This window comes from Sebastes fasciatus, chromosome 5 (assembly GCF_043250625.1).
Source record: "Sebastes fasciatus isolate fSebFas1 chromosome 5, fSebFas1.pri, whole genome shotgun sequence".
Classification (NCBI taxonomy): Eukaryota; Metazoa; Chordata; class Actinopteri; order Perciformes; family Sebastidae; genus Sebastes; species Sebastes fasciatus.
This window is the reverse complement of record NC_133799.1, coordinates 215,231-239,761: the sequence shown is the minus strand read 5'-3', so window position 1 is coordinate 239,761 and position 24,531 is coordinate 215,231. Positions and strand designations below refer to the sequence as shown.

Here is a 24,531-nt window from a genome sequence, read left to right as displayed (position 1 = left end):
CTTATTACGTTATAACAAGAACATTTCTTGATCTAACAACTATTTATCTGGTTATAACATAATAACTCATTATTATAACACAATAACTCATTATTATAACAGAATAACTCATAATTATAACACAATAACTCATTATTATAACAGAATAACTCATTATTATAACAGAATAACTCATAATTATAACATAATAACTCATAATTATAACACAATAACTCATTATTATAACATAATAACTCATAATTATAACATAATAACTCATTATTATAACAGAATAACTCATAATTATAACAGAATAACTCATAATTATAACAGAATAACTCATTATTATAACACAATAACTCATTATTATAACAGAATAACTCATTATTATAACACAATAACTCATAATTATAACATAATAACTCATTATTATAACAGAATAACTCATAATTATAACAGAATAACTCATAATTATAACAGAATAACTCATTATTATAACACAATAACTCATTATTATAACACAATAACTCATTATTATAACACAATAACTCATTATTATAACACAATAACTCATTATTATAACAGAATAACTCATTATTATAACACAATAACTCATTATTATAACACAATAACTCATTATTATAAAACAATAACTCATTATTATAACAGAATAACTCATTATTATAACAGAATAACTCATAATTATAACAGAATAACTCATTATTATAACAGAATAACTCATAATTATAACATAATAACTCATAATTATAACAGAATAACTCATAATTATAACAGAATAACTCATTATTATAACATAATAACTCATAATTATAACAGAATAACTCATAATTATAACAGAATAACTCATTATTATAACATAATAACTCATAATTATAACAGAATAACTCATAATTATAACAGAATAACTCATTATTATAACAGAATAACTCATAATTATAACAGAATAACTCATAATTATAACAGAATAACTCATTATTATAACACAATAACTCATTATTATAACACAATAACTCATTATTATAACAGAATAACTCATTATTATAACACAATAACTCATAATTATAACAGAATAACTCATAATTATAACAGAATAACTCATTATTATAACAGAATAACTCATAATTATAACATAATAACTCATAATTATAACAGAATAACTCATAATTATAACAGAATAACTCATTATTATAACACAATAACTCATTATTATAACATAATAACTCATTATTATAACAGAATAACTCATAATTATAACAGAATAACTCATAATTATAACAGAATAAAGGCTTTGCACCTGTCAGACATATCTCAGGGTTCAGCGCCCACATTCAGGAGGACCCGTATTTCCGGTGTGGTTGTTGTTCCGCTCAGCAGCCGTCAGTCTCTGCTAGCTGTGTTAGCTGTGCTAGCTGTGCTAGCTGTGTTAGCATCGTTAGCTCCGTTAGTCTCAGGTGTTTCAGATTAAAGTAGAGCTCCACAGAGTCTGAACCTGCTAACAGCTAACAGCTCTACTACACTGCTAACGCTACTGGTCAACCAGCTGCTGCTGCTAGCTGCTCTACTGGAGGCTAACCGGAGAGCTGCTGCTGCTAGCTGCTCTACTGGAGGCTAACCGGAGAGCTGCTGCTGCTAGCTGCTCTACTGGAGGCTAACCGGAGAGCTGCTGCTGCTAGCTGCTCTACTGGAGGCTAACCGGAGAGCTGCTGCGGTTCTGGGTCCGTTTGATCAGATGACAACACCGGAGAGGAACCGTTAGCACCGTTAGCATCGTTAGCTCCGTTAGCATGGACACAGACTCAGTAACAGGTAATCACTGTTAGCATCGTTAGCATCGTTAGCTCCGTTAGCATCGTTAGCTCCGTTAGCATGGACACAGACTCAGTAACAGGTAATCACTGTTAGCACCGTTAGCATCGTTAGCATCGTTAGCATCGTTAGCTCCGTTAGCATCGTTAGCATCGTTAGCTCCGTTAGCATCGTTAGCATCGTTAGCATCGTTAGCTCCGTTAGCATCGTTAGCATCGTTAGCATCGTTAGCTCCGTTAGCATCGTTAGCATCGTTAGCTCCGTTAGCATCGTTAGCATCGTTAGCTCCGTTAGCATCGTTAGCATGGACAGAGTTCTGAGACATTTGGCAACAACCCGTCCTCATCGTGACGTTCAGGCTCATTAATCGATAAACGTGTGAAACGATCGGTTCATTAATCAAAGTTCTCTCTGGTTCATTTTCAGTGTGGTCTGTGTGAAGTAGTTGAGTCCCTCAGCTCTCATCAGGTGTGAATAGAGCCCTTCATCACCTGATCTGAGGTCAGAGTCTGTCCTTCCTGTGAGGACCATGCTGACCTAGAAGCAGCTGTTCCTGCAGAGTGAGATCATGTCTGAGAACCAGGCCAACAACAACAACGTCCCTCTGAACAACAACAACAACAACAACATGGGGACTCCTCCCAACCGGGTCAGGAACCCCAACATCAACCAGAACCCCCTCATCAACGTCCGGGACCGCCTCTTTCACGCCCTCTTCTTCAAGATGGCCGTCACCTACGCACGCCTCTTCCCCCCCTCCTTCAGGAGAGTGTTCGAGTTCTTCGTCCTGCTCAAGGTAGGAACGAGACACGAGGTGTGAAACGCCTCCTATAGAGACACGAGGTGTGAAACGCCTCCTGTAGAGAGACGAGGTGTGAAAGGCCTCCTGTAGAGAGACGAGGTGTGAAACGCCTCCTGTAGAGAGACGAGGTGTGAAACGCCTCCTGTAGAGAGACGAGGTGTGAAACGCCTCCTGTAGAGACACGAGGTGTGAAACGCCTCCTGTAGAGACGCGAGGTGTGAAAGGCCTCCTGTAGAGAGACGAGGTGTGAAAGGCCTCCTGTAGAGAGACGAGGTGTGAAACGCCTCCTGTAGAGAGACGAGGTGTGAAACGCCTCCTGTAGAGACACGAGGTGTGAAACGCCTCCTGTAGAGAGACGAGGTGTGAAACGCCTCCTGTAGAGAGACGAGGTGTGAAACGCCTCCTGTAGAGACACGAGGTGTGAAAGGCCTCCTGTAGAGAGACGAGGTGTGAAAGGCCTCCTGTAGAGAGACGAGGTGTGAAACGCCTCCTGTAGAGAGACGAGGTGTGAAAGGCCTCCTGTAGAGAGACGAGGTGTGAAAGGCCTCCTGTAGAGAGACGAGGTGTGAAAGGCCTCCTGTAGAGACACGAGGTGTGAAACGCCTCCTGTAGAGAGACGAGGTGTGAAACGCCTCCTGTAGAGACACGAGGTGTGAAACGCCTCCTGTAGAGACACGAGGTGTGAAACGCCTCCTGTAGAGAGACGAGGTGTGAAAGGCCTCCTGTAGAGAGACGAGGTGTGAAACGCCTCCTGTAGAGAGACGAGGTGTGAAACGCCTCCTGTAGAGAGACGAGGTGTGAAACGCCTCCTGTAGAGACACGAGGTGTGAAACGCCTCCTGTAGAGACACGAGGTGTGAAAGGCCTCCTGTAGAGAGACGAGGTGTGAAACGCCTCCTGTAGAGACACGAGGTGTGAAAGGCCTCCTGTAGAGACACGAGGTGTGAAAGGCCTCCTGTAGAGAGACGAGGTGTGAAAGGCCTCCTGTAGAGAGACGAGGTGTGAAACGCCTCCTGTAGAGAGACGAGGTGTGAAAGGCCTCCTGTAGAGAGACGAGGTGTGAAAGGCCTCCTGTAGAGAGACGAGGTGTGAAACGCCTCCTGTAGAGAGACGAGGTGTGAAACGCCTCCTGTAGAGACACGAGGTGTGAAAGGCCTCCTGTAGAGAGACGAGGTGTGAAAGGCCTCCTGTAGAGAGACGAGGTGTGAAAGGCCTCCTGTAGAGACACGAGGTGTGAAAGGCCTCCTGTAGAGACACGAGGTGTGAAACGCCTCCTGTAGAGACACGAGGTGTGAAACGCCTCCTGTAGAGAGACGAGGTGTGAAAGGCCTCCTGTAGAGAGACGAGGTGTGAAAGGCCTCCTGTAGAGAGACGAGGTGTGAAACGCCTCCTGTAGAGAGACGAGGTGTGAAAGGCCTCCTGTAGAGAGACGAGGTGTGAAACGCCTCCTGTAGAGAGACGAGGTGTGAAACGCCTCCTGTAGAGAGACGAGGTGTGGCGGGCCGAGGTCAGGTTGGTACCCGGCGGGCCGAGGTCAGGTTGCATCACAACCCTTTTATAGTGGAGTCTGCTCACCTGATTGGCTGGCACATATCATTTACCGCCAGACTCACGACGCCACAGAAATACACACACAAATCAATGAATACATTTGTTAAAATTCGACCTTTCGTTTATTTAAGCCAGTTCCACATGTGTTCCAGATGTGTTCAGTTAACCGTTAGTGTTTAGTTTCACATTTACTGTTACTCAACATCTGGTAACGGCGAGCTGCCGTTACCTCGCGGTTAACTGAATGTTAATAAGCCTAGCATCGTGTTAGAGGAGGCGTTCTCCATGACAGTATTAACTCCTCTCTCCTCCTCTCTGTTCCTCTCTGTTCCTCTCTGTTCCTCTCTGCTCCTCTCTGTTCCTCCCTGCTCCTCTCTCCTCCTCTCTGTTCCTCTCTGCTCCTCTCTGTTCCTCTCTCCTCCTCTCTGTTCCTCCCTGCTCCTCTCTGCTCCTCTCTGTTCCTCTCTCCTCCTCTCTGTTCCTCCCTGCTCCTCTCTGCTCCTCTCTGTTCCTCTCTCCTCCTCTCTGCTCCTCTCTGTTCCTCTCTCCTCCTCTCTGTTCCTCCCTGCTCCTCTCTGCTCCTCTCTGTTCCTCTCTCCTCCTCCCTGTTCCTCTCTGTTCCTCTCTGTTCCTCTCTGTTCCTCCCTGCTCCTCTCTGTTCCTCTCTGTTCCTCTCTGTTCCTCTCTGTTCCTCTCTGCTCCTCCCTGTTCCTCTCTGTTCCTCTCTGTTCCTCTCTGTTCCTCCCTGCTCCTCCCTGTTCCTCTCTGTTCCTCTCTGTTCCTCTCTGTTCCTCCCTGCTCCTCTCTGTTCCTCTCTGCTCCTCTCTGTTCCTCCCTGCTCCTCCCTGTTCCTCTCTGTTCCTCTCTGTTCCTCTCTGTTCCTCTCTGTTCCTCTCTGTTCCTCCCTGCTCCTCTCTGTTCCTCTCTGTTCCTCTCTGCTCCTCTCTGTTCCTCCCTGCTCCTCCCTGTTCCTCTCTGTTCCTCTCTGTTCCTCTCTGTTCCTCTCTGTTCCTCCCTGCTCCTCTCTGTTCCTCTCTGTTCCTCTCTGTTCCTCTCTGTTCCTCCCTGCTCCTCCCTGTTCCTCTCTGTTCCTCTCTGTTCCTCTCTGTTCCTCCCTGTTCCTCTCTGTTCCTCTCTGTTCCTCTCTGTTCCTCTCTGTTCCTCTCTGTTCCTCCCTGCTCCTCTCTGTTCCTCTCTGTTCCTCTCTGTTCCTCTCTGTTCCTCCCTGCTCCTCCCTGTTCCTCTCTGTTCCTCTCTGTTCCTCTCTGTTCCTCTCTGTTCCTCCCTGCTCCTCTCTGTTCCTCTCTGTTCCTCTCTGTTCCTCTCTGTTCCTCCCTGCTCCTCCCTGCTCCTCCCTGTTCCTCTCTGTTCCTCTCTGTTCCTCTCTGTTCCTCTCTGTTCCTCTCTGCTCCTCTCTCCTCCTCTCTGTTCCTCTCTGTTCCTCTCTCCTCCTCTCTGTTCCTCCCTGCTCCTCTCTGTTCCTCTCTGTTCCTCTCTGTTCCTCCCTGCTCCTCTCTGTTCCTCTCTGTTCCTCTCTGTTCCTCTCTGTTCCTCTCTGTTCCTCTCTGCTCCTCTCTGCTCCTCTCTGTTCCTCTCTCCTCCTCTCTGCTCCTCCCTGCTCCTCTCTGCTCCTCTCTGTTCCTCCCTGCTCCTCTCTGCTCCTCTCTGTTCCTCTCTCCTCCTCTCTGTTCCTCCCTGCTCCTCTCTGTTCCTCTCTGTTCCTCTCTGCTCCTCTCTGCTCCTCTCTGTTCCTCTCTCCTCCTCTCTGCTCCTCCCTGCTCCTCTCTGCTCCTCTCTGTTCCTCTCTGTTCCTCTCTGCTCCTCTCTGCTCCTCTCTGTTCCTCTCTCCTCCTCTCTGCTCCTCCCTGCTCCTCTCTGCTCCTCTCTGTTCCTCTCTCCTCCTCTCTGCTCCTCTCTGTTCCTCCCTGCTCCTCCCTGTTCCTCTCTGTTCCTCCCTGCTCCTCCCTGTTCCTCTCTGTTCCTCTCTGTTCCTCTCTGTTCCTCTCTGTTCCTCCCTGCTCCTCTCTGTTCCTCTCTCCTCCTCTCTGTTCCTCCCTGCTCCTCTCTGCTCCTCTCTGTTCCTCTCTCCTCCTCTCTGTTCCTCCCTGCTCCTCTCTGCTCCTCTCTGTTCCTCTCTCCTCCTCTCTGTTCCTCCCTGCTCCTCTCTGTTCCTCTCTGTTCCTCTCTGCTCCTCTCTGCTCCTCTCTGTTCCTCTCTCCTCCTCTCTGCTCCTCTCTGTTCCTCCCTGCTCCTCTCTGCTCCTCTCTCCTCCTCTCTGTTCCTCTCTGCTCCTCTCTGCTCCTCTCTGCTCCTCTCTGTTCCTCTCTGCTCCTCTCTGTTCCTCTCTGCTCCTCTCTGCTCCTCTCTGTTCCTCTCTGCTCCTCTCTGTTCCTCCCTGCTCCTCTCTGCTCCTCTCTGTTCCTCTCTCCTCCTCTCTGCTCCTCCCTGCTCCACTCTGGTCCTCTCTGTTCCTCTCTCCTCCTCTCTCCTCCTCTCTGCTCCTCCCTGCTCCACTCTGCTCCTCTCTGTTCCTCTCTCCTCCTCTCTCCTCCTCTCTGCTCCTCCCTGCTCCACTCTGCTCCACTCTGTTCCTCTCTCCTCCTCTCTCCTCCTCTCTGCTCCTCCCTGCTCCACTCTGCTCCTCCCTGTTCCTCTCTGCTCCTCTCTGTTCCTCTCTCCTCCTCTCTACTCCTCTCTACTCCTCTCTCCTCCTCCCTGCTCCTCTCTGCTCCTCTCTACTCCTCTCTGTTCCTCCCTGCTCCTCCTCTCTCCTCCTCTCTGTTCCTCTCTGTTCCTCTCTGCTCCTCTCTGCTCCTCTCTGCTCCTGGTCAGGCGCTCTTCGTCCTCTTCATCCTCGCCTACATCCACATCGCCTTCTCTCGCTCGCCCATCAACTGTCTGGAGGTGGTGAGGGAGCGCTGGCCTCGCGACGGCATCCTGCGGGTCGAGATCCAGAGGAACTCCAGCCGGGCTCCCGTCTTCCTGCAGTACTACGACTCCTCGGGCCTCCAGGAGGAGCTGGAGGCTGAGGAGGGGGGAGGAGGAGCAGGAGGAGTGGTGGGGCTCAGCCTGGCAGCGCTGCAGGAGGAAGACGAGGAGGAGGAGGAGATGACCCTGGAGATGTTTGACAACAGCTCAGTGCAGGTGAGGAGAGAGGTGGGAGGAGTCAGCGGGAGAGAGGTGGGAGGAGTCACTGTGAGAGAGGTGGGAGGAGTCAGCAGGAGAGAGGTGGGAGGAATCAGCAGGAGAGAGGTGGGAGGAATCAGCAGGAGAAGGGTGGGAGGAGTCAGCGGGAGAGAGGTGGGAGGAGTCAGCGGGAGAGGGGTGGGAGGAGTCAGCGGGAGAGAGGTGGGAGGAGTCAGCGGGAGAGAGGTGGGAGGAGTCAGCAGGAGAGAGGTGGGAGGAATCAGCAGGAGAAAGGTGGGAGGAGTCAGCGGGAGAGAGGTGGGAGGAGTCAGCGGGAGAGGGGTGGGAGGAGTCAGCGGGAGAGGGGTGGGAGGAGTCAGCGGGAGAGGGGTGGGAGGAGTCAGCGGGAGAGAGGTGGGAGGAGTCAGTGGGAGAGAGGTGGGAGGAGTCAGCAGGGGAGAGGGTTGGGAGGAGTCAGGGGGAGAGAGGTGGGAGGAGTCAGCGGGAGAGAGGTGGGAGGAGTCAGCGGGAGAGAGGTGGGAGGAGTCAGCGGGAGAGAGGTGGGAGGAGACAGCGGGAGAGGGGTGGGAGGAGTCAGCGGGAGAGGGCTGGGAGGAGTCAGCGGGAGAGAGGTGGGAGGAGACAGCGGGAGAGGGTTGGGAGGAGTCAGCGGGAGAGGGGTAGGATGAGTCAGGGAGAGAGAGGTGGGAGGAGACAGCGGGAGAGGGGTGGGAGGAGTCAGCGGGAGAGGGGTGGGAGGAGTCAGCGGGAGAGGGGTGGGAGGAGTCAGCGGGAGAGAGGTGGGAGGAGTCAGCGGGAGAGAGGTGGGAGGAGTCAGCGGGAGAGAGGTGGGAGGAGTCAGCGGGAGAGAGGTGGGAGGAGTCAGCGGGAGAGGTGGGAGGAGTCAGCAGGGGAGAGAGGTGGGAGGAGTCAGGGGGAGAGAGGTGGGAGGAGTCAGCGGGAGAGGGCTGGGAGGAGTCAGCGGGAGAGAGGTGGGAGGAGTCAGGGAGAGAGAGGTGGGAGGAGACAGCGGGAGAGGGGTGGGAGGAGTCAGCGGGAGAGGGGTGGGAGGAGCCAGCGGGAGAGGGGTGGGAGGAGTCAGCAAGAGTTAGTTCCTGTAGTTTTCAGATTAGATCCTGGAACTGTTTGATTAAATCAGCTTTGATAAGAAATGTCTCTGCTGTGTTTGCTGCTGCAGTTTGAGCTGGACATGGAGCCTCGTCTGAAGCCAGCTCTGGTTGGAGGAGGAGGAGGAGCAGCAGGAGCAGCAGGAGGAGGAGGAGGTGTGAATGACAGTCAGGATGTCTCCTTCAGCCAGACCACTAAAGGTATGCAGCCGCTGAAGGACTCAGTGTCTGAGCTGGAGATGATGACCAGAGCAGGTAAACCCTCGTCCTCCTGCTCCTCCTCTTCCTCCATCTCTTCCTCTCTCCTCCTCCATCTCTTCCTCTCCTCTTCCTCCATCTCTTCCTCTCTCCTCCTCCTCCTCCTCCTCCTCTTCATTGTGTAAAGGTTGTAGATCAGCAAAGTCTCAGTGACCTTTAACCAGAACAAGAGGAAGAGTTCCTCTAAAGATGAAGATTTTAAATCTAACAATGGATTCTGATCAGTCACACTGCAGCAGTCTGTCTGTTGATGACTGTTGATGACTGTTGGTGACTGTCGGTGACTGTCGGTGACTGTCGGTGACTGTTGGTGATGTCTGTTGTGACTGTCGATGTCTGTTGGTGACTGTCGGTGACTGTCGGTGACTGTCGATGACTGTCGATGACTGTCGATGACTGTTGTGACTGTCGATGTCTGTTGGTGACTGTCGATGACTGTTGGTGATGTCTGTTGGTGACTGTCGATGACTGTCGGTGACTGTCGATGACTGTTGATAACTTTTGATGTCTGTTGGTGACTGTTGGTGACTGTGGGTGACTGTCGATGTCTGTTGGTGACTGTGGGTGACTGTCGATGACTGTTGGTGACTGTTGGTGACTGTTGATGACTGTTGGTGACTGTCGATGACTGTCAATGACTGTCAATGACTGTCGATGTCTGTTGGTGACTGTCGATGTCTGTTGGTGATGTCTGTTGGTGACTGTCGATGACTGTCGGTGACTGTCGATGACTGTTGGTGATGTCTGTTGGTGACTGTCGATGACTGTTGGTGACTGTCGATGACTGTCGGTGACTGTCGATGACTGTTGATAACTTTTGATGTCTGTTGGTGACTGTGGGTGACTGTCGATGTCTGTTGGTGACTGTGGGTGACTGTCGATGACTGTTGGTGACTGTCGATGTCTGTTGGTGACTGTGGGTGACTGTCGATGACTGTTGGTGACTGTTGGTGACTGTTGATGACTGTTGGTGACTGTCGATGACTGTCAATGACTGTCGATGTCTGTTGGTGACTGTCGATGTCTGTTGGTGACTGTCGATGACTGTCGATGAATGCTAATGACTGTTGGTGACTTTTGGTGATGTCTGTTGGTGACTGTTGATGACTGTCGATGACTGTTGATGACTGTCGGTGACTGTCGATGACTGTTGGTGATGTCTGTTGTGACTGTCGATGTCTGTTGGTGACTGTCGATGACTGTTGGTGATGTCTGTTGGTGACTGTCGATGTCTGTTGGTGACTGTCGATGACTGTTGGTGACTGTCGATGACTGTCGATGTCTGTTGGTGACTGTCGATGACTGTTGGTGACTGTCGATGACTGTTGGTGACTGTTGATAACTTTTGATGTCTGTTGGTGACTGTCGATGACTGTTGGTGACTGTCGATGACTGTCGATATCTGTCGGTGACTGTCGATGACTGTTGGTGATGTCTGTTGTGACTGTCGATGTCTGTTGGTGACTGTCGATGTCTTTTGGTGACTGTCGATGACTGTTGGTGACTGTCGATGACTGTTGGTGATGTCTGTTGTGACTGTCGATGACTGTTGGTGACTGTCGATGACTGTTGGTGACTGTCGATGACTGTGGGTGACTGTCGATGTCTGTTGGTGACTGTCGATGACTGTTGGTGACTGTTGATGACTGTTGATAACTTTTGATGTCTGTTGGTGACTGTCGATGTCTGTTGGTGACTGTTGATGACTGTTGGTGACTGTCGATGTCTGTTGGTGACTGTTGATGACTGTCGATGACTGTCGATGACTGTCAATGACTGTCGATGTCTGTTGGTGACTGTCGATGTCTGTCAATGACTGTCGATGTCTGTTGGTGACTGTCGATGTCTGTTGGTGACTGTCGATGACTGTCGATGACTGTCAATGACTGTCGATGTCTGTCGATGACTGTCGATGACTGTCAATGACTGTCGATGTCTGTTGGTGACTGTCGATGTCTGTTGGTGACTGTCGATGTCTGTTGGTGACTGTCGATGTCTGTTGGTGACTGTCGATGTCTGTTGGTGACTGTCGATGACTGTCGATGAATGCTAATGACTGTTGGTGACTTTTGGTGATGTCTGTTGGTGACTGTTGATGACTGTCGATGAGTGTTAATGACTGTCGGTGACTGTCGATGACTGTTGGTGATGTCTGTTGTGACTGTCGATGTCTGTTGGTGACTGTCGATGACTGTTGGTGATGTCTGTTGGTGACTGTCGATGTCTGTTGGTGACTGTCGATGACTGTTGGTGACTGTCGATGACTGTCGATGTCTGTTGGTGACTGTCGATGACTGTTGGTGACTGTCGATGACTGTTGGTGATGTCTGTTGTGACTGTCGATGTCTGTTGGTGACTGTCGATGTCTTTTGGTGACTGTCGATGACTGTTGGTGACTGTCGATGACTGTTGGTGATGTCTGTTGTGACTGTCGATATCTGTCGGTGACTGTCGATGACTGTTGGTGATGTCTGTTGTGACTGTCAATGTCTGTTGGTGACTGTCGATGTCTTTTGGTGACTGTCGATGACTGTTGGTGACTGTCGATGACTGTTGGTGATGTCTGTTGTGACTGTCGATGTCTGTTGGTGACTGTCGATGACTGTTGGTGATGTCTGTTGTGACTGTCGATGACTGTTGGTGACTGTCGATGACTGTTGGTGACTGTCGATGACTGTGGGTGACTGTCGATGTCTGTTGGTGACTGTCGATGACTGTTGGTGACTGTTGATGACTGTTGATAACTTTTGATGTCTGTTGGTGACTGTCGATGTCTGTTGGTGACTGTTGATGACTGTTGGTGACTGTCGATGTCTGTTGGTGACTGTTGATGACTGTCGATGACTGTCGATGACTGTCAATGACTGTCGATGTCTGTTGGTGACTGTCGATGTCTGTCGATGACTGTCGATGACTGTCAATGACTGTCGATGTCTGTTGGTGACTGTCGATGTCTGTTGGTGACTGTCGATGACTGTCGATGAATGCTAATGACTGTTGGTGACTTTTGGTGATGTCTGTTGGTGACTGTTGATGACTGTCGATGAGTGTTGATGACTGTCGGTGACTGTCGATGACTGTTGGTGATGTCTGTTGTGACTGTCGATGTCTGTTGGTGACTGTCGATGACTGTTGGTGATGTCTGTTGGTGACTGTCGATGTCTGTTGGTGACTGTCGATGACTGTTGGTGACTGTCGATGACTGTCGATGTCTGTTGGTGACTGTTGGTGACTGTCGATGACTGTTGGTGACTGTCGATGACTGTTGGTGACTGTCGATGACTGTTGGTGACTGTTGGTGACTGTTGATAACTTTTGATGTCTGTTGGTGACTGTCGATGACTGTTGGTGACTGTCGATGACTGTTGGTGATGTCTGTTGTGACTGTCGATGTCTGTTGGTGACTGTCGATGACTGTTGGTGATGTCTGTTGGTGACTGTCGATGTCTGTTGGTGACTGTCGATGACTGTTGGTGACTGTCGATGACTGTCGATGTCTGTTGGTGACTGTCGATGACTGTTGGTGACTGTTGGTGACTGTTGATAACTTTTGATGTCTGTTGTGACTGTCGATGTCTGTTGGTGACTGTCGATGACTGTTGGTGATGTCTGTTGTGACTGTCGATGTCTGTTGGTGACTGTTGATAACTTTTGATGTCTGTTGGTGACTGTCGATGTCTGTTGGTGACTGTTGATGACTGTTGGTGACTGTCGATGTCTGTTGGTGACTGTTGGTGACTGTTGATGACTGTTGATGACTGTTGGTGACTGTCGATGTCTGTTGGTGACTGTCGATGTCTGTTGGTGACTGTCGATGACTGTTGGTGACTGTCGATGACTGTTGGTGACTGTCGATGACTGTTGGTGACTGTCGATGTCTGTTGGTGACTGTTGGTGACTGTCGATGTCTGTTGGTGACTGTTGATGACTGTTGATGTCTGTTGGTGTCTGTTGGTGACTGCTGATGACTGATGATGACTGTTGATGACTGTCGATGACTGTTGGTGACTGCTGATGTCTGTTGGTGTCTGTTGGTGACTGTTGATGACTGTTGATGTCTGTTGGTGTCTGTTGGTGACTGCTGATGACTGATGATGACTGTTGATGACTGTCGATGACTGTTGGTGACTGCTGATGTCTGTTGGTGTCTGTTGGTGACTGCTGATGACTGTCGATGACTGTTGGTGATGACTGTCGGTGATGACTGTTGATGACTGATGATGACTGTCAGTGATGTCTGTTGATGACTGTCGATGACTGTTGGTGATGTCTGTTGGTGACTGTGGGTGACTGTCGATGTCTGTCGGTGACTGTCGATGACTGTTGGTGACTGCTGATGACTGTTGGTGATGTCTGTTGATGTCTGTTGATATCTGTTGTTGTCTCAGTGTGGCCTCAGGAGGAGTACATCGTGGAGTATTCTCTGGAGTACGGTTTCCTGCGTCTGTCTCAGAGCACCAGACAGAGACTCAACATCCCCGTCATGGTCGTCACTCTCGGTGAGACACTTTCACACCTGTAAGCCTCACAGTCACATGACTTTAACACCTGTCTTCCTCACAGTCACATGACTCTAACACATGTGATGTAACCTGTGCACCTGTTCAGATCCCATGAAGGACGAGTGTTTCGGTGACGGCTTCAGTCGCTTCCTGCTCGATGAGTTTTTGGGCTACGACGACATCCTGATGTCCAGTGTGAAGGCGCTCGCTGAGAACGAGGAGAACAAAGGTAGAGACATAAAGGGTAAAGAGAGAGAGGTCAAAGGTTAATTTAAAATAAAATAGTAAAAAGTAAGTCCCCTACACCGATTACCAAACCAGAGTTCCTCTAATGCCCTACTCCGATTACCGAACCAGAGTTCCTCTAATGCCCTACTCCGATTACCGAACCAGAGTTCCTCTAATGCCCTACTTCGATTACCGAACCAGAGATCCTCTAATGCCCTACTCAGATTGCCGAACTAGAGTTCCTCTAATGCCCTACTCCGATTACCGAACCAGAGATTCTCTAATGCCCTACTCCGATTACCGAACCAGAGTTCCTCTAATCTCCTACTCCGATTACCGAACCAGAGATTCTCTAATGCCCTACTCCGAACCAGAGATCCTCTAATCCCCTACTCCGATTACCGAACCAGAGATTCTCTAATCCCCTACTCCGATTACCGAACCAGAGTTCTTCTAATCCCTTACTCCGATTACCGAACCAGAGTTCTTCTAATCCCCTACTCCGATTACAGAACCAGAGTTCCTCTAATCCCTTACTCCGATTACCGAACCAGAGTTCTTCTAATCCCCTACTCCGATTACAGAACCAGAGTTCTTCTAATCCCTTACTCCGATTACCGAACCAGAGTTCTTCTAATCCCCTACTCCGATTACAGAACCAGAGTTCCTCTAATCCCTTACTCCGATTACCGAACCAGAGTTCTTCTAATCCCCTACTCCGATTACAGAACCAGAGTTCTTCTAATCCCTTACTCCGATTACCGAACCAGAGTTCTTCTAATCCCCTACTCCGATTACAGAACCCAGGTTCCTTTGGCTCCTTACTTTTGATCACAGAACCGGGTTTCTGGTTGATCTGGCATTGAAAAGGTAATCATCAGCAGGTTGTTGATGTCACAGTGTGGTTCTCTGCAGGGTTCCTGAGAAATGTGGTGTCTGGAGAACATTACCGCTTCGTCAGCATGTGGATGGCCAGAACCTCCTACCTGGCCGCTTTCGTCATCATGGTCATATTCGTAAGTGAAGAAGTTCTAATGGTCTACAGCAGCTGTAGCGGTGACGACTGACGGTGTTCACTAGTCTGCAGTGAAAACTGGTGAAATTCATCTTTTAAATACACAGACAAATTCAGACTTCCATAAATAAGACAGAACATCTGTCGGTGAGAGGTTGTGTTTCAGGAGGAAGAGGACGTTTAACGGAACAAGATAAAAGTTAAATATGATTCATTTGGATAGTTTTAGACTGCTGGTTGCTGTAGTTTGACGGTTCTGAGGTTGTTCAGTGTTCGTTTTGTGTTTTTCAGACTCTGTCCGTGTCGATGCTGCTGAGATATTCTCACCACCAGATCTTCGTCTTCATCGGTCAGTTTACGCAAGACCTCATGTCCACACAGCATCTGGTCCAGACCAGTTCATTGTAGTCCAGTCCAGAAGGGTTCAATGTAACCCAGTCCAGTTCAGACCTGTTCATTGTAGTCGAGTCCAGAATGGTTTAATGTAATCCAGTCTAAGAAGTTAAATAACTGCCTCAGAACAGAACAGACCGGTTCAGTTTATTCCAATGTAGTCCAGTTTAATGTAGCCCAGTCCAGCATAGTGTAATCCAGTCTAAGGTATTCCAGTCAAGTCCAGTTCAGTGTAGTTCAGTTCAGTCTGGTCCAGTTGAAGATCTTTGGTAACTGACTCGACTGATGATTTTCAGTTTAAATAAATTATATCAGGGAGTGGAATATGTGATCCAGTACTTGAACAGAGTATTTGTGTGAGTCCAGAATATATAAACCACGTCATTAAACCATCAGCTGTGTGTTGACCTGGTCTCGGTCTGTCCCCCCTCAGTGGATCTTCTTCAGATGTTGGAGATGAACATGACCATCGCCTTCCCAGCAGCCCCTCTGCTCACCGTCATCCTGGCTCTCGTTGGTAAGTCCACATCCTAGAAAGTCAAGCTTGTCAAGTTGCTAGTCAGGACGGTCAAAGCGCGAGTTGAGACAGTCAAGTCCCAAGTCGAGACAGGACTAGGCCGAAATCTAGTCTTGGTCGAGACAGTTGAGTTACAGGGTTCCTGTCAAGACAGTGAAGTCCGTCAAGTCCCGGGTCGAGGCAGTCATGGTCCGAGTCTAGACAGTCAATTCCAGAGTCGAAGCACTGGGAATCCCAAGTCTAGACAGTCAATTCCAGAGTCGAAGCACTGGGAATCCCAAGTCTAGACAGTCAAGTCCCGAGTCGAAGCACTGGGAATCCCGAGTCTAGACAGTCAAGTCCCGAGTCGAAGCACTGGGAATCCCGAGTCTAGACAGTCAAGTCCCGAGTCGAAGCACTGGGAATCCCGAGTCTAGACAGTCAAGTCCCGACTCGAGGCAGTTATGATCCAAGTCTAGACAGTCAAGTCCCGAGTCGAGGAAGTCATGGCCCGAGTCTAGACAGTCAAGTCCCGAGTCGAAGCACTGGGAATCCCGAGTCTAGACAGTCAAGTCCCGAGTCGAAGCACTGGGAATCCCGAGTCTAGACAGTCAAGTCCCGAGTCGAAGCACTGGGAATCCCGAGTCTAGACAGTCAAGTCCCGACTCGAGGCAGTTATGATCCAAGTCTAGACAGTCAAGTCCCGAGTCGATGCTGTCGAATCCCGAGTCAAGGAAGTCATGGTTCGAGTCTAGACAGTCAAGTCCCAAGTCGAGGCAATTGAGTCCTGAGTCTAGACTGCCGAGTCCCGAGTTGAGGAAGTCATGGTCCCAGTCTGGCAGTCGAGTCCCGAGTCAAGGCAGTCGAGTCCCGAGTCGAGCTAAAAGAGTTCAAACCTGACCTGCTGATGTCACTTCCTGTCATCAGGCATGGAGGCCATCATGTCTGAGTTCTTCAACGACACGACAACGGCGTTCTACATCATCCTCATTGTCTGGTTGGCCGATCAGTACGACGCCATCTGCTGCCACACCAACACCAGCAAACGCCACTGGCTGAGGTGAGTCACATTACCAACACCGACTCACACCATTGGCTCATTTAAAACCACGCCCAGAAGTACGGTGCTGGACCAATGACAGCTCAGTAGACAACAATCCCTTAAAATATTCAGAATTCATCCATCCTCTTCCTCTGGTACCGGGTACCGGGTATTAGGTACTGGGTACTGGGTATTAGGTACTAGGTACTGGGTATTAGGTACTGGGTACTGGGTACTAGGTACTTACTGGGTACTGGGTATTAGGTACTGGGTATTAGGTACTGGGTACTGGGTACTAGGTACTTACTGGGTACCAGGTAATAGGTACTGGGTACTAGGTACTGTGTACTAGGTACTTACTGGGTACTAGGTACTAGGTACTAGGTACTTACTGGGTACTGGGTACCGTGTACTAGGTACTTACCCGGTACTGGGTATTAGGTACTGGGTACTAGGTACTTACTGGGTACTAGGTACTCGGTACTAGGTACTTACTGGGTACTAGGTACTGGGTACTAGGTACTTACTGGGTATTAGGTACTGGGTACTAGGTACTAGGTATTAGGTATAAGGTACTGGGTACTGGGTACTAGGTACTTACCAGGTACTAGGTATTGGGTACTAGGTACATACCGGGTACTGGGAACTAGGTACTGGGTATTAGGTACTGGGTACTGGGTACTAGGTACTGGGTATTAGGTACTAGGTATTAGGTACTGGGTACTAGGTACTAGGTACTAGGTACTAGGTATTAGGTACTGGGTACTAGGTACTAGGTACTGGGTACTAGGTACTTACCGGGTACTGGGTACTGGGTACTAGGTACTTACTGGGTACTGGGTACTAGGTACTAGGTACTTACTAGGTACTAGGTACTGGGTACTAGGTAGTGGGTACTAGGTACTTACCGGGTACTTGGTACTAGGTACTAGGTATTAGGTACTGGGTACTAAGTACTAGGTATTTGGTACTGGGTACTGGGTACTAGGTACTTACCGGGTACTAGGTACTTACTGGGTACTAGGTACTGGGTACTAGGTAATGGGTACTGGGTACTAGGTAATGGGTACTGGGTACTGGGTACTAGGTACTTACCGGGTACTGGGTACTGGGTACTAGGTACTGGGTACTGGGTACTAGGTACTGGGTACTAGGTACTTACCGGGTACTGGGTACTGGGTATTAGGTACTGGGTATTAGGTACTGGGTACTAGGTACTGGGTACTAGGTACTGGGTACTGGGTACTGGGTACTAGGTACTTACCGGGTACTGGGTACTAGGTATTAGGTACTGGGTACTAGGTACTGGGTACTGGGTACTAGCTACTTACCGGGTACTGGGTACTAGGTACTTACTGGGTACTAGGTACTGGGTACTAGGTACTAGGTATTAGGTACTTACCGGGTACTAGGTATTAGGTACTTACCGGGTACTAGGTACTGGGTATTAGGTACTGGGTATTAGGTACTGGGTACTGGGTATTAGGTACTGGGTACTGGGTATTAGGTACTGGGTACTGGGTATTAGGTACTGGGTACTGGGTACTGGGTACTAGGTACTTACCGGGTACTGGGTACTGGGTACTAGGTACTAGGTACTAGGGTTAGGTTATTAGGTACTGGATACTAGGTACTAGGGTTAGGTTATTAGGTACTGGATATTAGGTACTAGGTACTGGATACTAGGTACTCAGTACTAGGTGTTCTTTATGTTCTCCTATAGAACATGAATGTGTTTGTGTTCCTCAGGTTCTCCTATAGAACATGAATGTGTTTGTGTTCCTCAGGTTCTTCTATCTTTACCACTTCGCCTTCTACGCGTATCACTACCGCTTCAACGGACAGTACAGCAGCTTGGCCCTGGTCACCTCCTGGCTCTTCATCCAGGTCAGAACCACCATCATCATCTTCATCACCTGAGTCCCTACAGGAAGACACGCTGCCCTTTCACAATAAGAGCACGACAGTCAAAGTTACTAGTTTAGTGTTGGTGAAATCTGAGTGTTCACATGTTAAACTGAGACTCACGTCTCACCTGAAGCTGAGATGTAGACCGAGCTTCAGGACCAGTGCTGGTCCAGGACCAGTGCTGGTCCTGAACCAGTGCTGGTCCTGAACCAGTGCTGGTCCAGGACCAGTGCTGGTCCAGAACTTGGTTCATGAGAGAAGAACCAATAAGAGAAAAGAGAAACTGTATCATGACACACGTTGACCTGTTCTTCTTCTTTCTTCTTTCCTTTTCCTCCTCTTCCTCCTCCTCCTCCTCATCTTCCTCTTCCTCCTCCTCTTCCTCTTCCTCTTCCTATTCCTCTTCCTCTTCCTCTTCCTCTTCCTCTTCCTCCTCTTCCTCCTCTTCCTCTTCCTCTTCCTCCTCCTCCTCTTCTTCTTCCTCCTCCTCCTCCTCCTCTTCTTCCTCTTCCTCTTCCTCTTCCTCCTCCTCTTCCTCTTCTTCCTCTTCCTCTTCCTCCTCCTCCTCTTCTTCTTCCTCCTCCTCCTCTTCCTCCTCCTCTTCTTCCTCTTCCTCTTCCTCTTCCTCTTCCTCTTCCTCCTCTTCCTCCTCTTCCTCTTCCTATTCCTCTTCCTCCTCTTCTTCCTCTTCCTCTTCCTCTTCCTCCTCCTCCTCTTCTTCTTCCTCCTCCTCCTCTTCCTCCTCCTCCTCCTCTTCTTCCTCTTCCTCTTCTTCTTCCTCCTCCTCTTCCTCTTCTTCCTCTACCTCTTCCTCCTCCTCCTCTTCTTCTTCCTCCTCCTCCTCTTCCTCCTCCTCCTCTTCCTCTTCTTCCTCTACCTCTTCCTCCTCCTCCTCTTCTTCTTCCTCCTCCTCCTCTTCCTCCTCCTCCTCCTCTTCTTCCTCTTCCTCTTCCTCTTCCTCTTCCTCCTCTTCCTCCTCCTCCTCTTCCTCCTCCTCCTCCTCTTCTTCCTCTTCCTCTTCCTCTTCCTCTTCCTCCTCTTCCTCCTCCTCCTCTTCCTCCTCCTCTTCCTCTTCCTCCTCCTCTTCCTCCTCCTTCAGCACTCCATGATTTACTTCTTCCACCACTATGAGCTTCCTGCCATCCTGCAGCAGATCCGGATCCAGGAGATGCTGCTTCAGAACCAGCAGGCGGGTCAGGCCAACCAGACCGCCCTGCAGGACAACCTGAACAACAACCACAGTGCTGCTGCTGCTGCTGCTGCTGCTGCTGCTGCTGGACCAGGACCAGGACCAGGACCAGGACCAGGACCAGGGCCAGAACCAAGACCTGCCAACACCACCCAGCCAGGAACCAACACCACTCAGCCGGGGCCTCAGACCGACCCCCAGACCTCCTCCTCCTCCTCGCTCTCCCTAGCAGCAGGAGGTGGGGGGGAGGTCAGGTCGGAGCTGAACTGGGTCGCTCAGACGGCCGCCATCATCACTGAAGCTCTTTCCTCCTCCAACCAGCTCTCCACCTCCTCCACCGACGCCGTCGACGGAGGAGGTGCAGCTGGAGGTCAGGGACCAGCAGGAGCAGCAGAGGTCAGTGTGGTAGCAGAGTTTGGCAGGATGGCAGCAGGAGTCGGAGAAGGAGCAGCAGGAGGAGGAGGAACAGCAACAGCAGCAGCAGGTGGAGCACCAGAAGCAGGAGTAGGAGGAGGAGCAGCAGGAGTAGGAGTAAGAGGAGGAACAGCAACAGCAGCAGGAGGAGGAGGAGGAGGAGGAGCCGATCCTCCTCCCAGCTGTCCAATCAGAGGGCTCCAGGTGGGGGTGGCGGGGCCCTCGGAGGCGGGGCCCTCGGAGGCGGGGCCCTCGGAGGCGACACCCCCACAGACAGACTGCCCCCCCTCACAGAGTCCAGGTACAGACTGCAGACCACCACAGACCTCGTCCTGAGAGTCCAGGTCTTGAGAGTCCAGGTCCTGGTCCAGGTGGAGTCCTGCTGACATCATCTCAGCGGGGTGACACAGTACCTCAGTCTGTCAGCTGATCAGGGTCATTGATCAGTGATTGCCTGGTCTCTGACCTCACAGCTGAATCAGCCAATCACACAAACATCTGATTGATTAGTTCAGTGTGTCTCAACCTGAGGGTCGGGGGACGGGTCGGGGACAGGCCAGATCAAGTCCAGTTCAGTTCAGTCTACAACAGAAAAGACTTCTTAATGTCCATCAACTAATCGATCAATCAATCGATCAATCAGCTGATCATAAAGTAAATAAAGGCTCTCTTCAGTGTTTCTATTGACGACACTCCTGATACCCCTGATCCTTCCTATTGATCCTTCCTATTGATCCTTCCTATTGATCCTTCCTGTTGATCCTTCCTATTGATCCTTCCTATTGATCCTTCCTATTGATCCTTCCTGTTGATCCTTCCTATTGATCCTTCCTATTGATCCTTCCTATTGATCCTTCCTGTTGATCCTTCCTATTGATCCTTCCTATTGATCCTCCCTGTTGATCCTCCCTATTGATCCTCCCTATTGATCCTCCCTATTGATCCTTCCTGTTGATCCTTCCTATTGATCCTTCCTATTGATCCTTCCTATTGATCCTTCCTATTGATCCTCCCTGTTGATCCTCCCTATTGATCCTCCCTATTGATCCTCCCTATTGATCCTTCCTATTGATCCTTCCTATTGATCCTTCCTGTTGATCCTTCCTATTGATCCTCCCTGTTGATCCTTCCTATTGATCCTCCCTATTGATCCTCCCTATTGATCCTCCCTATTGATCCTTCCTGTTGATCCTTCCTATTGATCCTTCCTATTGATCCTTCCTGTTGATCCTTCCTGTTGATCCTTCCTATTGATCCTTCCTGTTGATCCTTCCTATTGATCCTTCCTGTTGATCCTTCCTATTGATCCTTCCTGTTGATCCTTCCTGTTGATCCTTCCTATTGATCCTTCCTATTGATCCTTCCTATTGATCCTTCCTGTTGATCCTTCCTGTTGATCCTTCATCATCACCATCACTCTGTAGTTTATTATCACCGTCCTGCTGACCCAATGAGAGACACAGACAGGAAGTGAGACAGGAAGTGAGACAGGAAGTGAGACAGGAAGTGAGGCAGGAAGTGAGACAGGAAGTGAGACAGGAAGTGAGACAGGAAGTGAGGCAGGAAGTGAGGCAGGTTGTTTGGAAGTGAAATATAGAAAAACACCAGATTGTTCCTTTAAGATCACTTTAAACACTGAAACTGGTAGAAAAAGATAAAATCCACTGATGATCAGTTATTGATCAGTTATTGATCAGTTATTGATCAGCCCTGATTCTGACAGACTGAAGCACAAACTGTTGATTTCTGTTTCCATCTGCTTTTATTTTGAAGAAAAAGACTCTTTGAGAGCAGGAAGTAGTTTTGGCGGTCGGACTGATCGATTGATCTATCGGGTGGATCGGGACTTCCTGTCCGATCGGATGCCTTATCAATAATCCTCTTTGGACACTTTGGAGACGTCAGCAGCGGAGCGAGCTGATTGGTTGTGCAATAGGACGCCAGCTGTGTCACGCCTCAGGCCCCGCCTCCCACTGTCACTGTGATGCGTTCAGGGACCGACGGCAGAGACGGCTGCTGGTGCGTTCAAGTGCTAAATGTGAGCGTTGATTCTCAGATCTGTTGGCTGCTGTCGTCATTTTAATATCATTTATTAAACACATTAATTATTCATTTAATGACATTAACGAGATGATCCCAGGACACCGACAATTACACCGCAGATTAATACACCAATAATCTGATTAATAGATCAATTAAAATAATTAATAATCCTCAGATCTACATGGATATATATACTCTATATATATATATATTTATATATATATATATATATATTATATGTACAATAAATCATCAGAAGTCATTTACAGAATAAATGTCATTTCAGATTTGATGATATTTTTATAAAACCCAACGGTCCGTGAACCTACCACTCGTTACCATGGCTACGCGGTTAATCCTGCCTGTAATTGGCTGAAATCACAGCAGTCGCCTGATCTCTGAGCACCTGATGAGTCACCTGAACGCACCGTGGACCGACCCCGGATACCGGAACCCGAGATGGCGCCCGTTCAGTCCAATGAGAACTACTCGCCGGGCGCTTACGCCTCTTAGTTCTCTATCGTCTGGTTGACTTCCTGGTTGACTTCCTTGGTATGCGGCCCACTGAGCGTGCTCAGTAGTGATTCTCCCGCTGGCCCGTAGACTTCAGAATTTACATCGTGATGACGTCAGCTGGTTGTCACCTGGTCATCAGCTGGTCGTCAGGTGGCGGCGTCCTGTCAGCAGTTCTACAGACGTCTATAACGGTCGGCGCTCTCTGGGCGCTGCTCAGGGATGTTTTATCTACTGGAGGAAACCAGGAAGCTGAGCGGCGTTCTGATTCTAGGTCCACGGGACGGACGGACCGCTTGTCTTTATGTTTTGTTTCTTTGTGAAGGAGGCGGAGCCTAACGTGTGACATCAGCATCAGAGACAGAAACTGAACCAAACTGATGGACTGGGTGGGGGGGGGGGTGTTTCTTCTTCTTCTTCTTCTTCTTCTTCTTCTTCTTCGTGCCTCTGCTGGATGACTGTAGCCTCATTAGTTGATCTGAAGCCTGAAACTCATCAAACTGTATTTAACTGTCTAGTAAAACCAGTAAAACCAGTAAAGCGGTGCACAACAGCAGCTGTTTGCACACAAACTGAGTGACGTGTGAATTATTTCAGTGTTTATTAAAAGATAAATTTCATGTGTGTTCAGTGATGTGATGAGAGGAAGTCAGAGCGGGTTAAAAAATATATATATATATATATATATATATATACTTTTTTTTTTTTTTTTTTTTTTTTACATTTTTCAGACTTTTTCATTTTTGTCTTTTTCTGGGCGCTTTTCTGGCGGCATTTTTTAAGATATTTTTCTGAACTTCTTTCAGAACATTTTTCCGACTTTTTTCTAACTTTTTTGGCAGCATTTTTTTTTTTTTTACATTTTTGCTACTTTTGGACATTTCCCAGACTTTTCAGACAGTATTTGGAAAATATTCGGACATTTTTGGACTTTTTTTCCGACTTTTTAGGGGGTATTTTTTGGACATTTTTCAGATTTTCTATTTGACATCTTTCAGACCTTTTTCTCTTCAGACATTTTTTTTTTTTACATCTTTCAGACTTTTTTTCTATGAACTTTTGTTTCAGACTTTTTTTCTACTTTATTTTTGAGATCTTTCAGACTTTTTCTCTCCCGACATTTTTTTTGACATCTTTCAGGCTTTTTTGTCAGACCCTTTTTTGACTTTATTTCTTCCGACACTTTTTTTGACATCTTTCAGACTTTTTTGTCAGACCCTTTTTTGACTTTATTTCTTCCGACATTTTTTTTGACATCTTTCAGGCTTTTTTGTCAGACCCTTTTTTGACTTTATTTCTTCCGACACTTTTTTTTGACATCTTTCAGACTTTTTTTTCAGTATTTTTTTTCAGACACTTTTTTCAGACTTTATTTCTTCCGACATTTAAAAATCTTATTGTAAACATTTGAATATAGATATATTTATGTATATATATGAAATGTAACAAAATAAAAATAAGTTCTGTATATTTATCAGTCATTAACAGTAATATCGTATAATACATACACAAAATTGTCAATAGATTCATGTCAATAAAGGGCCGACAGTGTTTTTCAGACTTTTTTTTTTTTTTACATCTTTCAGACTTTTTATCAGATCTTTTTTTCGGACTTTTTTCAGATCTTTTTTTTCAGACTTTTTTCTCGGACTTTTTTTTTCAGACATTTTTCAGATCTATTTTATCAGATCTTTTTTTTCAGACTTTTTTCGGACATTATTTCGACAATTTTTTTACTTTTTTCCCGGGCAGTTTTCCAACTTTTTTTCAGACTTTTGTGGGCATTTTTTGGAATTTTTTTGTACTTTTGGACATTTTTCTGACTTTTTACAGACTTTTTTAGGACATTTTTGGGACAACAAGGGACAACCGACCAGCTAGTGTGACCTGGTTGGTACCGATGGGTTCCTCCTGTATCTTCACTCTGACCCCGAAACTGAGTGCTGGAAGACAGTAAAATCAGGAACCAGGTTCTATTAATAATCTGATGATTATTGATGATCATCAGATTATTAATGTGGGTTTGTGTGACCCAGTTCTTGTGACCCGGTTCTTCACTTCAGATGTCAGAATGGAAAGTTCTAGTTACTAAACAGTTTGAAATGTGTCTCGGGGGCAA

General features: G+C 48.1%; 1 protein-coding gene across 5 annotated transcripts; it reads left to right on the top strand.

Annotated features, from left to right (window-relative positions):
• The first annotated feature begins 1,369 nt into the window (after positions 1–1,369).
• tmem259 (transmembrane protein 259) lies at positions 1,370–22,988 on the top strand. Of its 5 annotated transcripts, none has more exons than XM_074634383.1 (14): positions 1,370–1,567; positions 1,688–1,806; positions 2,233–2,602; positions 6,991–7,302; positions 8,483–8,666; positions 13,058–13,168; positions 13,278–13,400; positions 14,315–14,415; positions 14,706–14,763; positions 15,241–15,324; positions 16,231–16,363; positions 18,133–18,232; positions 19,353–19,506; positions 19,540–22,988. In XM_074634383.1, exons 3-14 carry the CDS (start codon positions 2,375–2,377, stop codon positions 20,190–20,192), a joined length of 2,241 nt encoding a protein of 746 aa, XP_074490484.1. In that variant the 5' UTR covers positions 1,370–1,567; positions 1,688–1,806; positions 2,233–2,374; the 3' UTR covers positions 20,193–22,988. The 5 variants fall into 5 exon arrangements, with proteins under 5 accessions (XP_074490484.1, XP_074490487.1, XP_074490485.1 ...); XM_074634386.1 differs by having other exon boundaries at positions 1,396–1,567; positions 8,483–8,612; XM_074634384.1 differs by having other exon boundaries at positions 1,396–1,567; positions 1,688–1,888.
• Positions 22,989–24,531: the final 1,543 nt, after the last annotated feature.